This window comes from Pelecanus crispus, chromosome 11 (assembly GCF_030463565.1).
Source record: "Pelecanus crispus isolate bPelCri1 chromosome 11, bPelCri1.pri, whole genome shotgun sequence".
NCBI lineage: Eukaryota > Metazoa > Chordata > Aves > Pelecaniformes > Pelecanidae > Pelecanus > Pelecanus crispus.
The window spans coordinates 38,486,373-38,503,748 of record NC_134653.1 but is presented as its reverse complement, the minus strand read 5'-3'; the positions used below and the strand labels follow the sequence as shown (position 1 = coordinate 38,503,748).

Here is a 17,376-nt window from a genome sequence, read left to right as displayed (position 1 = left end):
TATTACAAAAAGAACCTGAGGCATTAAGACAGAATCCCACCTTGCTATTTGTTAGTATCAACTTGGATGATGGCCCTAAACATGTGACCAATATTTCCTGGCCTGACAAGGTCATAGTTTAAACAAATGCATCAGTAAAATACAGAGGCATCTGGAGGAAAACTCAACTCACAGCTGAATCTTTCCAATTCCTGCTTATGGGCAGGTGAATGCTTATTTACCCCCTTGGACAGGAGCTAGCGAGCCCTGCTGAAGAACTAATCTGAAGAAGAATAAGTTGTTCGGTGTCCAGCTTCTACAAGCAACTACCATGCAAAAGGATGAGAAGGGAAGCAGGAAGCGAGAAAAAAGGGACAACTTTGGAGCCCGCTGCACTTCCCCAGGTTAGCTTAGCATGCCAAGGGCGAGAGTCCCACTCTAATCTAAACAGCAGGCCTAAGGAGCAACGTCTCTGTAACCACCACGTGCGACTAGCAGCACAAGTGCCATGTCAGCAGGAGCCAAGGAAGAGACAAGAAACCTCAACCCACCCAGTCCTCTGCACACCTACGCATACCCCCCGCTCCTGCAAAAATCTACATCTGTTTTTACTCCAGAGTTAGAGATTTCCCTCAACCCACGTCTTGTTTGAATGGGCTGGAAATACATTCTGAGATGACAGCCTTCCACTTGGTGGCTACAGAGTAATCTTAGATAGCGTGGATGGAAACGGCATACGAAATGGATCCTCAACACAAGTGACAGAAAATGTGAGGTCTCTAAGGGTATCCAAGATCCCAGCCTGGTTAGAAAAGTGCAGAAGATACCTATAAGATCTTTATTGCGACGATCCATGGAAAGGTTTCTCAGGGCAATAGACACAGCCCTCACAACCTTGTCAGAGTCGGACTGGAGCAGCTCCACAAGCACTGGCAAGCCTCTCTCCTTCCGCACTGTTGCACGGATGTACGTGGACCACTGATCAGAACACACAAGGGAAAAGAAACAACACAAAGTATTGTGAGTTCATAAACCTGCCCTTTCCTTGCCCCTGGCATTTCTTTCAGTGCTGTAATTCATTTTTTTCCCGGCAAAGACTAGTTAGGTTGTGTGTGCTGATACATCTATAACTTAACCCATCATTCAAGTTCATCAAGCACCAAGGAAGAAAGGATGTAGAAGCTCATCCTACAGCTTAGCAAACTGCTGGGGAAAGAGGACAGAAACAGAAAGCAGGAGCATCATCCGCCAGCATCTGTTCTGTACACACCTCAGTGTGAAATCACATCCCTCTGGATTAGGAAAAAAGAGGTCATTTGAAGGGAACAGTAAAGCATCCAAAGCATCTGTTATCGTCCCCCACCTCCAATTTCATGCTTTTATTCTGTTTCATGATTGATTTTAAAATAAACTGTATTCAAGACAGCTGTGAAGCACCACCCTGCTGATCAGTCCCACTTTGCCGTCCGGTTCTAGAAGCGATCAGGCGTACCTTTGAGAGAACTGCCTGATCAGTGCAGGGGATGCTTCAGGTAGGATATCAGAGGACACTTTGGAGTGCAGTTTCTCGAGCAATCTGACAATCCGATGAATTAAGTATTCAGGACACTTAATCATCTAGCAACAGGCTTTTCTGAATGGACGAAGCAATGGTTCAGTGGTTTAAGTAGTAAAACCTGCTCGTGGTTAAATCATCATGAGCTCACTGACACTTCCACTATGTAAACACCATTGGTCCCAAAGATGCAAAACATCTTAAGTGGGCAAATAAGATGGCAGTAATTTCTTTGGCATTCCCACCTCCTTCCTCTTTAAAGGAGGTGTAAATGCTCGAAGTAACAGCACAGGTATAATGGGACACAGCTTTATTCTTTACTTACACAAAGGAAACGAAAGAGGCTAAAGAGTAGACTGCACTCACCGTCCAGTTGCCAGCACTGAGATTCTGCAAAGCCCCTGCTGCAGCTTCCAGAGTGTTGAAGTTCTGACTTTCGGTGAGGATGGAGAGGTACAGTCGGACCACATCTGGCTGGTACAGTAATTCAAAGCCTGCAGGTGGGGCAAGAGGAGAACAGAAGCACAGAAGGCAACGTATGAATAAACACATAACATACCTTTATTTAATCGCACGTAAGAACAGCCAAGAGAAAGCTACCCCACAGGAAGAAGGGCTTCTGCCACGTCCAGGACGTTTTATCCACAGCTGTTGAAAATGCTGCACACGGTAACTCATGCACAGGACATTCAGCTGGGCTGAAGGTTCCTGTGATTGGCGTCAGGTTGACAATTCTTTCTGAAATCTCTGCTATGCTATATGCTGCCTAGCAGGCTGAGTATACGTGTGTAATAATGAGGTGACAAGAGACAATTTTTGCCTGCAACAATTCTTACTTTGCATCTCTAGATTGGGTTGCAAATTCACCTGGCACTCCTGTTTTCATTCGAATCTATCTCAGTACCTTTACAGACACAAGCAACAGGGCCAGAGAGAGCAAGCTACACAGCTGTACCGGCCACCCCCTCCTCGCACCTGGGTGATAGAAGAAAGATGCAAAATGTCAAAGTGGTATAATCCCCAGCTGGTAGGGGCAGGGAGACACGTTGACTCCAGTTCAACTATTAGGTAAAGAAATACACCGGCACCGTACCACAGTGGGAGACTGCGACAGACACACACGTTAACTCAATATCCCCAGAGTCACCAGATCAGCTTTGCAGTTTAAACACGACGGGAATGAGAACTATTCCCAGCTCTGCCACAGATTTCCTTTTGTGATGCCGAGTAACTGACAGCAGCATCCGTGCCTGAACTTCCTCATCTAAAAGGTTAGGATTTATCCATCTACCCACATTAAAAAGGGGATCTTAGGCAAGACCTTCATCATTCCAAGTTGTTGCATATTTTGAAGCCATTTTTACCTATCTTTCTTCACTAAGTGTGGCATGACACACTGCATCGATGAGGGAAGAGCGTGCAAACATCCAGATAAAAGAACTTGCCGGACAAACACGATCTCAAAGATCATGGTGCTGCTCAGATTAAAAAACTAAGTCCCCTGAAGTGTCTTGGTGAGTACAGGTAGGCACAAGCAACCTCTGGTCAACACAGACTCATCTGCAGTCCCTGTCGCTGGAATGTATTTCTGGATTGGTGGCTTTTGGGGTGTTTGCACTAAATAAAGTTCAGCACGCATTACCTAGGGAAGGATTTTGGGAAAATCACAACATGAAAGAATGCATAAAGGTGTGAATGAGCCTAGGCAAAGATGAATTTGAAGCTTGTTTTGAGCAGAACTTTTTTAAAAATTATTTTTACACATGAAAATAATGTTTTCCACATAACAAGATGCTGTCCTACTAGTGTAGCATAATTCAAAGCAAGTTTTCCACTAACCAGACAGGAAACCTACAAACATAAATCACTTCCTCACTTCAGTACCTTCTCTTCAAAATCACCCATCTCTCATGTACATGTTTTTTGGCACGTATCACAGACGATCGTGTATCAGACATCTCAGATCAAACCCAGAAGCAAGAAAACTGAACAATGCTATCCTATCAAGTGGATATCCTATCAATTTTTTCCTTTAAAAATTCTCCGTTGCTAAAGACTTTCTGAAATTAAAGCCTTACACTTCAAATCTAACTGTTTCTCCACAGTTTTCACACTAGTTATTGCTGTGGGACTATGCGAGTCACGATCTCGGAACTCAATGCTTTAAACCTTGTATAACACCACCCATACACACAGGCCATGTTAACCCCCTGGATATACAGGGCTTATTTATCCCACTGAAAGCAAGAAAACACACTTCATCAGCCAAGGGTTTCTGTGGTCCATACCAAAAAACTGATCTACGTGTGAGGATCCATGAGCTCCCAGGTGCTGGCTCATACTGTCCCTGCTCAGCTTCTCGCACCCGCCCCAGCACGCCTGCACTCTTCTCAGGCGGCGGGCTAGCTGAGCTGCTCCGTGGCCGTGACCGGTTTTAACGCCACCACTTGCTTGCTACACGACGCCCTACAGATACGCGCAAGCTGCAACAGATGGCCATCCCCAAAGGCATCCTGCCAATCCATACCACTTGCTTTCCTCTTCTCCAATGTCGTCTTCTTGCGTGGGGATCATTGCCCTCTATATTGAATGCTGAGAAAAACTGTACTTACTTAATACGTGAAGCACGAACAGTTGTATAGCTTTTCTCCATTCCTTGAGTAAGTCTGTGATTACCTGACTCCAGTACAGCCTTTATACCGCCTTGTTCCTCTGCCACTTCACAAGGTGAATTGGCAATCTAAGAACTCCTCAAGAAAAAACACGGCTGCCTGATAAGCGTGCCGTATTCCTTTCCTGAACACTAATACTTCAAAAATCTCTTAGGATAGCTCACTGGAATTTTGACACTGTTATCTTTCAAGGAAGCTTTGCTGAAATGTAAATCAGGTCAGCAAAAGAGATGGAGGCAGGCTCATTAACAGATAATACTCATACAGAACATTCACCACCTCTGTGTGAGGGCTGAGGCTTGCCTGTGGCTGAACAGTATGCCATTGTTCAGCCTTCTCCGACGGCTGTTCTGAAGCGCCTAGTCGTAATTTCGGCACGCTTGGAAACAGCCCCACACGCTCACCCTCTCCTGTTGTTTAAGCGCAGGCTACAACGTGCCCTTTCTGTCGGTCCGTACGTTCCTTCTTGGGCGGACGCTCCTCTTCGCAGCACCTCACTGCGTTCGAACACGGAGACGCAGCGACCCTCTCGCCTCCGCCCGCCTCCTGCGGACAGAGCTGCATTCCAGTCACGCACCTCCCACCCCCTTGCTGACATTACTTCTCTTCACGCACGAAAGCCTCGCCGTTTTCCTGCTTACTAGTGTAAGAGCATCTCAAAAATGTCTTCACCTTCTCTCTTCAATAATTCACAGCATTTCCGCTAGCAATTACCAGCACATTTCTGCTTTGGGGCATAACCCCTGAGCCAGTTCGGTGCGTGATTCTCGCCTCGCTCCGCACATCCCCGCTTTCCAGCTACGTTTACGCCTCTGCCCCACTCGCATCTGTTTTACGCAGAGTTAGCAAGCGCTACGCGCCACACGTGCACCCCTCCCCTCCTCACCTGCTGCACGCTTCCCACGCGGCAGCACTTCTGCGCCAGAAAAGGCAGGCCAGAGTGGCTAAAACAAAGTGTTATGAAAGCCCCTCGTGGATGGCTGCTCATTAGCAGAGACGAGAACCTAACAGCGAGAACGTTGCTGCTGCACCCGAGGGTTTTTCCCTCATTGACAGCAAGCTGACACTTTTCATAAGCGTTATGGTCCCTTAAAAAGAAACAAACAAGTTTTGTATTTTCTCCATCTGCCTCCTGTCCTAATGAATCCAGCTCTGCTATTTATAGGATGCAATTTGTCTGAATTATTATAAATTTCCTTCCAGTGTTCTGTGGAGGCCTCACGTTTTTCCATGAAGCGCTTCAAGCACATTCCTGGGAAGCACAGCTGGTCTCACCTCCATTAAGCACCTGCTTCTCTTCAACACTGATTTCCTTAATTTCAAGATCATCTTAATTATTTTTTCAGGTAATGCTACTTTTGTGCAATATACAGCTAATTGCTTATGTCCATTTTTTAAATGGAAAACGAGAAAAGAGCATCATTAGCGATAGGTAATACATCAAATGAGAAAAACATCCACTATTTTTCTTTTTCTTTAAAAAGCTGTTTTAACTATAGCCCAGCTTCAGCACTGCTCTTAAAAAGATAATTTCTCCTGGAATAAACGAGACTTTTCCATCGGTTATGGATTTGTGCTGAGTTGCAGTCTACACTGCTTCCTCCTGGAAAAGCGTGAGGATAAGTCATTTATTGCTTTTTTCATTGCAGAAAGCAAAGTAAACAAGTTCGCTTTATTAGCTTTTGTCTTTTAGGGAAACGGAAAATGCCTCGGACACTGATGTCATTGTGAGTGTCAGACATTTTACAGCATCTAGGCATTCCTCCCAGCTAATGGCATGAGTGTGTACACAAAGGAAGGTCTTCCACGTTAGTCATCTTCACCAACATGCTGTAGTCTCATCTTTCTGAAAAAAGGAAGATGAGCTTCTTTGCAGCAGGGCTGCTCAAAATTGGCAAATGGATTTGTTCAGTGTGAAGTTCAGGCTACCAGGAGGTGCCAAGTGGATTATCCTTTATTTGCCCACAGAGCAGTGACAGCAAAGACGGCAATTTCAATCCTGAACAGAAAACACCTGCGGAATTAACGGGGGGTGATTAGCCATCTCGATCCATTCAACCCTCCGTCCCCATGCTGAGAATGATGCAGCAGCTCCTGGATTATCTCCTCCACAAACCTATCTGCTTTCACCTCGGCAATGCTGAGCCTGTGCCTGTACTTAGCTACATTCTGGCAATAGCATAAAATATTGCACCAGGTGCCTATCTCTGATATGCCAGCTGAACCCCGAAGTCAGACAATTCTCTTTGGAGCAAGGGTGCCAAATCTATTCCCCTTCACCACCCATCCCATTTAGGATTTATTCTCCCCCTACAGGCATGGAAAATTATATACATGTGGCTACTGGTCGGATGAGAGTCCTCCTGCTGCTGTAGGAGAAATGTGCTGCTTCATCTTCTATCCCTACAAAAACTCTGGGTTGCTGTTTAAAAAGATGCAATTCCATATAAAGTCAGAGGGATGCTGGCAACACTGTAGGAAAAATGAAAAAACCCCTAGCCCTAGGACAGGGAAAAAAAAAAAAAAAAAAAAAAAAAAAAGACTAAAATGAACCCCAATAGCTACTGATTCTTGCAGTGTTCATGGGCATATTTACACTAGCGTTTTGACCCAGACCAGTTCTTAAGCGAATTTCCCACTTACTGCACTTCGGTTCCCAACACAGGCAAGCGGCAGCACCACCCGGACTCCTTTTGGGCTGAAACTAAAGCAGGAGGTGCACCCCAGGCCCACGCCGAGGGGGTGCCGACCAGGAACGGAAGTTCAAGGGCTGCCGTGCCCGTACGGAGCCACCCCACTGGCCAAGGTGGCCGGCCGCTTCCCAGCACGAGACGGGACGGCTGCCGGCAGATGGAGCGAGAGGAGCCACGCTGCAACTTCTCCCCAAGGTCATACGCTAACAAGACTTTGTAGAGTAAGAAAGCAGCTCCCTAAGCAACTAGGAAGCTATGAGCCAGAACAAAAAAGAAAAGAAAAGGGGGAAAAAAAAAAAAGTAAAGAATCACGTCAGTGAAAGAAACGAACAATTTCATTCTGCAAGGAAGAAAAGCTCCACAGCCCTTGGACTCCTGCCCTCTGCCGACAACAGGCTGGTAACTTCATTACAGCCTGCGCAGCTCGTGGTTTGCAAGTCGAACGGTTGTAAAGCCAGAGTTCAGAATTACTTGCTACAGCAACGTTTTCAGAACATGCAAGCAGCAAACCAGCGCAGCAGTTCAGCCCTCCCCTTCCAGGGACGCCTCACCCCGCGGTATAGTTTTCTAACAGGCTACGTGAAAAACCCCACCGAAGGCGGGGGGGGCCGCTGGGTACTTTTATGAAAACAGTAATCGCATCCTTAAAAAACCCGACCCATCAGCGTGATTCCATCTGTGTGCTCTGCTTCAGCGCCCGGTGCACAAAGCAGCTTGAATGCCAACATAAACTTGCAAGATTCTTCTAATTGAAAGGCTTAACAGTAGCGAAAACACAGCCAGCTCCGACAGAGCCAAACGCTTGGCATCATCGATGGGGGATGCGGCTCGACGCAGATACACGTAGAATACTGAGTGTCATACAACAGACGCATTGCAAACTTCTGCAACGAAGGAAGAAGAAATAATAGCTGGAAAGTTCTGAACAGTCCCTACAGCTTTCAGTTCAGGGTACAGCACAAGTCAGGACAGGTATTACGCTTACCGCAGAGATTCAATCAAGAATGCAGCATCCACCACTGAGCGGGAGCTCTGAAGGCAGAGAGAACAGCCTTTGAATAGCATTGGAAAGAACAGCCGGAATAACGCGGGACACACGAGACTCAAATCAGGCTCGAGGGAATGTTTAAGAGGAGTTTTTCTATTTAGAAAATGAACACCATAGTGTGTGACCTTTCCAACTGATCTACTAATTCACACACAAAATTACATAAACTCGTCCCGGTTTACCACAAACTCCCACAATTAAAGAACAACGGCACGCTAGTTAAAATGGGAAGCAAGCTCCCGCCCCAAAGGATGCAACAGGAATGTCACCGGCACTACCAAGCATGGAGGCATGCAAAATCCAACACAAGGAGCTAGGCTGATCGCAGGGAAGACAGAAAGGCAGCAAGGAAAGGAAATGGGGGGCCAAGGCAGTGCAGGAGAAATAAGGATGCCTGGGAAAGCAAACTGTCTTTTGCTGTTTCAACTACTCTTTACATTTCCCAAGCTCCACAAGCTGTCATCAAGGTAACTTCTCTTAGCGACAGTGCTTTGTAAGAGGTTGGTTATATTCCATCTATACCCAAAGAATATGCAATGCAACAAAGAGATGGCTCAATTAAACGTGACCCATTTTGACCTTGTGCGAGTTCCAGTACTTCTGTCTTCTGTGAGCAGACATTTTAAAGCTAATACAGTCCTCCCTTTCCAAAGGCCCTGCAAGCAGCGTTTCTCCCAACAGCATTTGACACGCTGCCCAGTAACAAAGGCTTTTTTTCAAGCATACGCAGCGAAGTCTCTTGGCAACTGGAGACGTTCCGCTAACAACCTTCTCTCCTCTGCTCGCTAGTCAGGAGCAGCGAAGGCTCTGGAGGACCAGTACTTAATAAGGATCTGCATGTTGCTGCAGATAACTAGAGCACCACCCAAGCTGCTGGTTCAGGAGGGGAACGCGCGCTCCCCTGCTCCTGAAGGCAGCCAGGCTTGGGCAGGGAAGGGAGAGCTGCTGAGGGTCCCTGCTGAGAGGGAGAGGAGGCACGCGGGTGGGCTGCGGCACGTTCAAGCATTTGTAGGTCACCTTTGGCAGCGTTTTTTGTTTGCTTTTGAGAAACACCATTGTTACAAGTAAAAACGCTTTGGACCCAAAGTTAGCATTAAGCCCTTTGGCTGAATGATCAGAATGGATGGTTCGTGTGAACGGCTTCCTTTAGCCCAGCCCCGCAAGACTTGCACTGACCTTGGAGACTCACTACATGAAATGTTAACACTTGCTCTCTCGCCAGTTTCTCCGTTCCAAAGTTATTTTTGTTTACTTCACAGTGATAACTGAACGCATTTTCTTTTAAAGGGAGCAGGACAATCATGTTATTCCAAAAGCAAGTCTGTTTGAAATGCAATCTGTATCTAAAATGAAACGTTAAGTAACATCCTCTCCCTCTCTCACACACACAGAACGCACACCGGAGTCTCTGCTTCGTGAGCTACATACCAAACACAATCTGTGTGGGGGTACAGGCTCCCCTTCTCCCACAACCTGCTCACCATGGTGCTTGCAAGCCCCCAGAACGCACTCCAGGCCCCGCGTCACCACCGCAAAATCTCAAAACGGGACTTGGTTCAAAATCCTGGCTCACGTACACAAGCAAATAGGAAACTAATTTGCACCAAAGGTCTGCCAGCGCTGCAGGGTTCCGCAGCGTGACATTGCTAGGCGTGCAAGGGCACTGCACTGCTGGCAGCTCAGGCACCCGAGACTCTCACCTAGGGGCGAACACTCTCTTGCCTGGAGAAATTCTGTGTCCGTGGTAGTCCTACCGGTTGTCATTTAGTCTCCTCTCAATCACTACAGTGTTTTAAGACAAAAGACGGATTAGGCTTATCATGCTGGTGATCTCGCTGGCAGTGGATCAATGTGCTAGGAGAGCAGCTCTGCAAATGCTGCTCCATGCGGGCAGCCTTGCTTGCTGCCACCAGGGAAGCCTCTGCCTGCGGCTTTCGGGTTGGACGCATGCCCCTACCAGCTGACACCGAAAGGATGCTGGGCACAGCGACGATGTGCACGGCACGCGGGACTTCTTAAACAGACAGCAATTTGGCCTGCGCGCACAAGATCAACAGTAAGCATGTCATCGATCATGTTATGTTTCCCTGGGAGGGAAAACCTGAATTTGCAGATGCTGCCTGCTACACAGCAGGAATATCGGAACAGCAGCGCAAGGTCAAACGTCCACGCTTACTCTGCTAGATCTCAGCGCTGCTGCTGCTACGATTGGCCATGGGTGCTTCTGACACCCCTGTTCCGGCCTCTGCCAGGGTCCAGAATTACACACAACTGGCTTGTTTTCCTTCTCCTCTCTGAAAGGACCCAGATGGCAGTGCTTGGTGATCGCTCGCATGCCCTGAAGGGTCTCTCCTCCCGCGCGGCACCACACAGCTCTGTTTTGTCAGCCCTCCTTTTCAGCCACAGATAGCGGCTGCAAGCACTGCACAATCCACGCTAGAAATAAGAACGCTGCCCGGCCCGTCTGGCTTGTCTGCCGCCGGCGTTTGGGCCGGTTACACCGGTAGAAGACGCAGAAGCTCAGGGAGGTGTCAACGTACCGTCCCCAGAGCTGCAAGCACAAGCCAACACCACCTGGGGATGCCACCATAACCCAGATCCACAGCGCTGCCAAAGATCCTTCCCCACTTGCAGCTCTGGAAAGGCGCAGTAACGAGGCGACGCTACAGAAAGCCTCGTTTGATACAAGCAGGTGTGAAAATGGACCCCTCTTCTTCATGGGGAAGCCTTTTAAATGGAGGAATCTCTAGGCTGGAACTTGCTTACTCTCTGCCTTGGCAGGGCTTGAATTCACTGCTTTTTGGAGCGTATTGCAAGTCTTTTCCGTTTAGCTAAGCGTTCCCGAAGGAACAAAAGGAATAGATGGCTGGCAAAGCTAATAAGGATTGGGAACTTGAGGAAAAGTATTACTTTTCACATTATATAAACACATGTGGTTTTACAACTGTACATTCATGTATACATGACAGAACATGTGGGTTTTCAGGGACTTTTTCTGAAACTGAAAAAAAACAAAGCCAGGTAAAAGCATTTTCCTTACAAACCCCACATACAGCTCAGTAAAGCCTGCTACTGCTTTTCTGATCGTAGCTGCCACACGATGCAGCTGAACAGACCTGAAACCTAAGACAGACTCTTTTCACTGCTGTTACTCGCGCAGATGCCTAATTGTCCAGCCCAACCATCACAAGGTTTGAGCTTACTGTATAAAATGTGTTTAATAAAGAGAGAGATACTGAGCGACTCCCTGAAGGAAAGCCCATTAAAAAAAAAAACCAAAATCACACCACAGCTATGTCCAGTAATAAAACACAACATGTTGCTGTTAGTATCTTATCAACAACTCCAAGAGCCTCGTAACACAAAAACGCCTCAGAACTAGAGTCATCACTGAAAATCAAGAGCACTGTTAAGGGACTCCTTCCTTCGACTTGTGCCTGCCCGCACCTAACAATTTTCTTTCCTCTGGTCTTTTGTGTGCGTTTAACTAAGGATCATGTGTTCCAAATGGCCCTTTTTTGGCCTCGAGCCCCCGTAAAACTCAGCTTTGCAGTTCCTGATGCCAATCAGCTGCTTTGGCTCCAGGAAGCTCACGAGCTTTTAGCTTCCTCCCAGCTCAGCAGTAGAAACCTGTCTGCAGAGAAAAGCTTACTGCAAAAGGAATCGTGCGTTAGTCCTTGGCTCCAGATGCCACTTAAGTAAATTTACTTTATTGAAAAGATTCTGACATTATTCAGAACTGTTTAGATGTTGAACAGCTTTATAAACGTACTGTCAGAAAACTCCAGCAAGTAGGGAAGCACAGACGAGGGGAAGAAACACTACAAAAGACAGCTGCGCGGCAAAATAAAAACCACCCCTACGCGGTAATACTTAATTCAGTTGAAATATCCACACGCCCTCAGACATTAAGTACTGGGTTATGCAAGAAGGGTGGAAAAAGCAGAGAAAACTCTTCCTCACCTCTGCAGGCCTCTGAAGTATCTTCTTTCTGGAGCACAGGGCTGGTGGGGAGCGGCTGAGGGAGCTGGGGGTGTTCAGCCTGGAGAAGAGGAGGCTGAGGGGAGACCTGATCGCTCTGCAGCTCCTGGCAGGAGGGGGCAGGGAGGGGGTGTTGGGCTCTTCTCCCACGGAGTTAGCGATAGGACGAGAGGAAATGGGCTCAAGCTGCGCCAGGGGAGGTTTAGGTTGGAAATTAGGAAAAATTTCTTTACGGAAAGGGTGCTCAAGCATTGGACCAGGCTGCCCAGAGAGGTGGGGGAGTCCCCATCCCTGGAGGGGTTCAAAAACGGGCAGAGGTGGCACTTGGGGACATGGTTCAGTCTGGTCTGCCCTTGGTTGGTTTAGTGTGGACTTGGTAGTGTAGGTTAATGGTTGGGCTGGATGATCTTAAAGGGCTTTTCCAACCTGAACGATTCTATGGTTCTAGGATTCTATTCCTACCTCCGAGAGAGACCGTATGGAACGCCCTGATCAGGAGGCTGGGTACGGCCCCGCTACGCGCCCTCCCCGGCTGTGTGACTTACAGGGGACGCAGGCCCGTAAATGAAGGCTCGCGCGGGGCTGCGGAGGGGCGAGGGGCCGCAGAGCTCGGCAGGGCAAAGCTGCCCGCGCCGGCAGCAGGCGGGCGGAGATCCCGGGGAGCCGCGCGCCCGCGAGGTGGTCCTGCGGAGCTGCAGCCGAGGAAAGGCGGCAACCAGACATTTCGGCAGCGTGGCTGGTGCCGGGGAGGGGGCATTGCGGCGGGCGGCCACTCCTTGGCCCGGCTGCGGCGGCCACGCTCCTCCAGACCTCCATGGATGCTGCTTCTCTTCACCGGGCCTGCGGTGAGCCAAGGTGCGGGGGGACCCGCAGCACGCGGGGGATCAGCGCCTTCACGCACCGGGGTGCCGGCACTGAATCCCAACCAGCGAGGCAAAACCAAACCCTCCATCGCTCGGGAATTTACCGCAATGGGATTGCTTTGTGAGGTGTGAGACTACGGGGGTGTCCTGGTTTCGGCTGGGATAGAGTTAATTTTCTTCCTAGCAGCAGGCACAGTGCTGTGGTTTGGATTTAGTAGGAGAAGAATGCTGATAACACACTGATGGTTTAGTTGTTGCTCAGTGCTGCTTATGCCAGTCAAGGACTTTTCAGCTTCCCATGCTCTGCCAGGGGCACAAGAAGCTGGGAGGGGGCACAGCCAGGAGAGTTGATCCCAACTGCCCCAAGGGCCATTCCATACCATACGGCGTCATGGGCAGTATGGAAACTGGGGGGGTTGGCCGGGGAGCAGCGATCGCTGCTGGGAACTGGCTGGGCATCGGTCGGCGGGTGGGGAGCAACTGCATTGTGCATCACTTGCTTCGTATATCATTATTATTATTATTATCATTATTATACTGTTACTATTAGCATTACTATTTTACTTTATTTCAATTATTAAACTGTTCTTATCTCACCCCAGGAGTGTTTCTCACGCTTACTCCTCCAATTCTCTCCCCCATCCCATCGGGGCAGGGGCGGTGAGCGAGCGGCTGCGTGGTGCTTGGTTGCTGGCTGGGGCTAAACCACGACAGGGGGTTTCCACTGACTGCACTTCAAAACAGCGTCCTGCTGCTGAGGGACGTTCCGCTCCGGTTCGGAAGCCCGCGTGCTCCCGACGAGCCGCTGGGTCTATCGGCCACGGGCGCTGCTCAGAGCCGCGACAGACGGGGATGGACGGGCAGCCTTTCCACTCGGGCTGGCACCTGTCAGGCTCTCCCCTTCGCATCCTGTCCGAGCGTTACCTTCAGCGCCAAGGGGAAAAACTTCAAGAAAAAACTCAAAATCTTTCAGAGCTCACGCACACTGAACTAGGCTTGGAAGCCAATTTGAAAGCTTCTTTCTGGGTTACTCATGCTTCACCGAGTCTACTTATACTTCCACTTCTCATCATGATTTTTATATAAAGTCTCATAAATGGTCATAAGCCATTACACAGGTATTTGGTTATTCACATCAATTCAGCTGCTTGTTAGAGGCCCATCTGCTTCAGGCAGCGAAGGGCAGCAGAACTCCCCAGCTTGAATTCCTCAAATACGAAGGAAGAATAAATCTGTCTATTCTCCAGTGGATCTACCCTCGCAGAAACATCCAACGCTTCCAAAATACTTCCCAGCAGGAAGAAAATATTTGGATATAAACAACTAACCTTTTTGGGGAAAGGTTATCAGCATCCAAGCTGAGAAGCAGCGAGCAGGTCCCGTCAGCCTAGAGAAATGAGAGGTCACCGATTCCTAATCACCAGGACTGAGATCGGAAGCCTGTTTGGTTCATTACAGGCAGGGTCCTGCAATCTTGCCTTTATAAGGGTTTTTATAAGCAAGTGCCATATGGAAAGACTCCCTCATGTTATTAAATAATTTATTATATGTCAACCCAAACACTTCCTCCAATCCTGTTTGTGTCCTGAAATTGCTAATTAGTTCCTGCTGCAGCTCCCAAAGTCAAAAGTGTGTTTCAATTCCTCTCTCCATTTCATGAAAGCTGCCACACGCACCCAAAGGCAGCCCAGTGCCTCTAATCTGTCTCAATTACAGTCACTATGCTGCTGTCGGGCAATTCAAGTATCTCCCAAGCATCCAAGAAAAAGAATTTGATGTTTTCAATGTCAAATAAATGTCAGGCCAGAGTGGAAGCAGCATGAACAGAAGGTTTTCTTCAACTTCTCTAACAAAAATGGACCTTACAGCCCAGGTTTTCAAGGTACAGTGTTTGGGTACTTAATTCAAGCTAGAAACCTGAATGCCTTCAAGAACAGAGATTTTCCACCCATCCTCAAAGCGCTGTATCCAGGCAGGGGCTACAGATGGTGAGGGGCAAGAGAAGATGCTGCTGCTCCTCCCTCATCTGAACTGGGATGCGCTGGGATGTACCGCACTGAAGGCGTGAAGGGGTACTCTCCCCATTTCTGCCAACCATCTGCAGCCTTTTAGAAAAACAGGAAAGTTTCTATTAAACGTAACATGTCTGCTGTTTGATGCACTGACTGAATATCTGATAATCACAGGCCGAACTGACACAAAACCAGCTTTGCCCATAGAATTATAGGTTTCCTGGAAACACGGATCTTGCTATAAAACTTAAATTTGGACCAAAATGTGACATAAGACAACATGATCTGGAGAGAAGTAGCTCTCTGAAGCCTTAGATGTCCAAACACACACATATTTTACAACCACAAATAAATCTATTTGCAAGTTACAGAAAAGAGAAAAAAGAAAAAAGAAAAAAAGGAAAAAAGAAGAAAAAGGAGAAAAAAGGAAAAAAGAAGAAAAAGGAGAAAAAAGGGGAAAAAAAAGAAAAAAGAAGACTGGGGCCCCAGCTTGTAGCAATGAATGAGATACTTAAGTTGAAATGAATAGAGGCAGCACAGAGACATTTTTCAAGAGGCAACAGGGGAACATTACGCAGCATCCAACTGCAGCCTGGCCCCATCTTTACCATCCCACAGGCATGGCCCGCATTCACAAACCACCAGAAAGTCATATGAGAAATTTTACAACAAAGCCACAGCAGACATTACCTCAAAGCAACTCTGACAGTTTCTTTGAAACCACTTCACCGCCATTAAAAGAGTGAAAAGATCCCTAACCCAACAGCCACTTTGTTTAGGACAGTTTTCAATTTCAATGCCGCCTTCTTATGGTAATATTATGCAATTAAAAATTTTACCCATGTAAAAGGTTCTAAGCAGAAGCTGGCATTTACTGTGGAGGTTGTTCATGCCTATAGAAAACTCTGAAAAGGTCAGTATAAATGTAAATAAGGTGAGATACTTCCTCAAGAGTATTGAAATTTCCATCATGCTACACCCTATACCCATTCCTAATCATTCATGTATGCAAGGCAGTGTCATGAATGCCCTGATGGCTTCTCACGGGCCATCTGAGTCCGTAGCTGGATCTAGAAATAGGCCTCCAGCCTGCAGTAGGGGCAGCGGCACCAAATTTTAAGCGTTTCAGGGAAGCTGGGATCCAGCCACACAGAAAACTACCAATGCAGTTTAATTTCAATGGGTCTAATCTCAGCATTGCTTTCAGCAAGCAGGTATGTAGGATTTGGAAAGGACCTGCTTGTTAGGACTTAACTATTAAGCAAAACTTAAATTTACTGCCCAAACCTAAGTCACGCATGCCTTTACCAGTCTCAGACAGTAGCACTAACCTGAAGGGAAGTACTCTCTGGGAAGCAGCGCTCATTGAATAAACGGGATTAGGTCTCATGCTCCTAACGCTCGCTCTTTCTCATTCCTTGAGAAATCCCAAACACACTGCGATGCAGCTAACACTTCAGCCATCCTTGACGCTTCTCATCCCTCCTCTCATCTGCAAGTTGCCTTTTGTGCTCTGCGGTGATCACTAGCACGTTTTATGACTCCACGCGCAAGGTATCCCCAAAAGGGGAGCGGGGAAACCGGCACTTGCAAGGAATGCAGGCTTCCAATTTCTTACGTGTTTAAAGGTCACTGGGGACACTCCAGTTAAGGCAGATCCTTTCTCTAGATCTTATTCTTGTCCCTTCACATTCTGAATGAGTCTTTAGAGACGCTTTTCTTGCTCATAATTTTTAAGCTCTCAGCAGGACAAAATGCAATTATATGCTCAATCATGATTACAGATTTGCTGGTTGTGATTTTAGAGGTCTCTAAACAAAACTCATTAGATTAAATATTCTTCCTGGCTTTGTATGAGAGGGACAAGAAGAACTGATGTTTCCAAATGAATTGGGCTCGCTACCTGGCTTGTCAGCATGAGCCAGCAAGAAAGATATTCCTTTAGGAATCAGGAAACCTCGTCTCTGTTCCCAGCTCTGCCACTGAAATGCCGTGCAACTGCACAACTCACGTCAGCAGTCCGTGGCCCCCCTCCCCTCCCACTCTATTTCTGTCTCGCCTATCTAGACCTGGCCTGTTCAAGCGGACGGTCACAGTGTGGCGGGTACTTAGGCTGTACTGAGGCTACCGGTAAAAAGAATACGAAGTTGCTCTAAATGTCTCCTGCAGAAGCAGCAATATATTCAGTAAAGTCAGGAGACCGCAAGGCGTGCAGAACATGACTGAACTGGACGTGAGGTGGAAGGATTGCTCTTCTCATATTCTCCTTCCAGATGAGCCTGAACTATAGTCTATTCCTAAACAAGTAACATTTCATGCTATTACAGACTTCTGGTTTTCCCTGTGACCAAGACACAGAAAATTCTGGGCTGAAACTAATGGTCTGAGAGGCCGAAATAAAAACGCCCTCGTTTCTAACACATACTGATCACCATTCACACGGATCACCTGGAAGTGCCTGGGTCAGCAATCAAGCTCAGTGGGTTCAGGGCAGCGAACAGCTGGATCGACATTGCTTTCTGAACCACGCAGCGGTAAGACTCCCCCCTCTCCAGCTGACAGGTAAATTTAAG

General features: G+C 47.6%; 1 protein-coding gene across 2 annotated transcripts in view; it reads right to left on the bottom strand.

The window, feature by feature from the left end:
- Positions 1-17,376, bottom strand: part of ARVCF (ARVCF delta catenin family member) — a 171,274-nt gene that overhangs the window by 12,308 nt on the left and 141,590 nt on the right. For both annotated transcript variants that reach the window (XM_075719249.1, XM_075719248.1), the window contains 2 exons: positions 1,901-2,028; positions 807-957 (listed from right to left, as the gene is read on the bottom strand). In XM_075719249.1, coding sequence (XP_075575364.1) covers positions 807-957; positions 1,901-2,028 — 279 coding nt within the window. The remainder of the gene's footprint in view (positions 1-806; positions 958-1,900; positions 2,029-17,376) is intronic.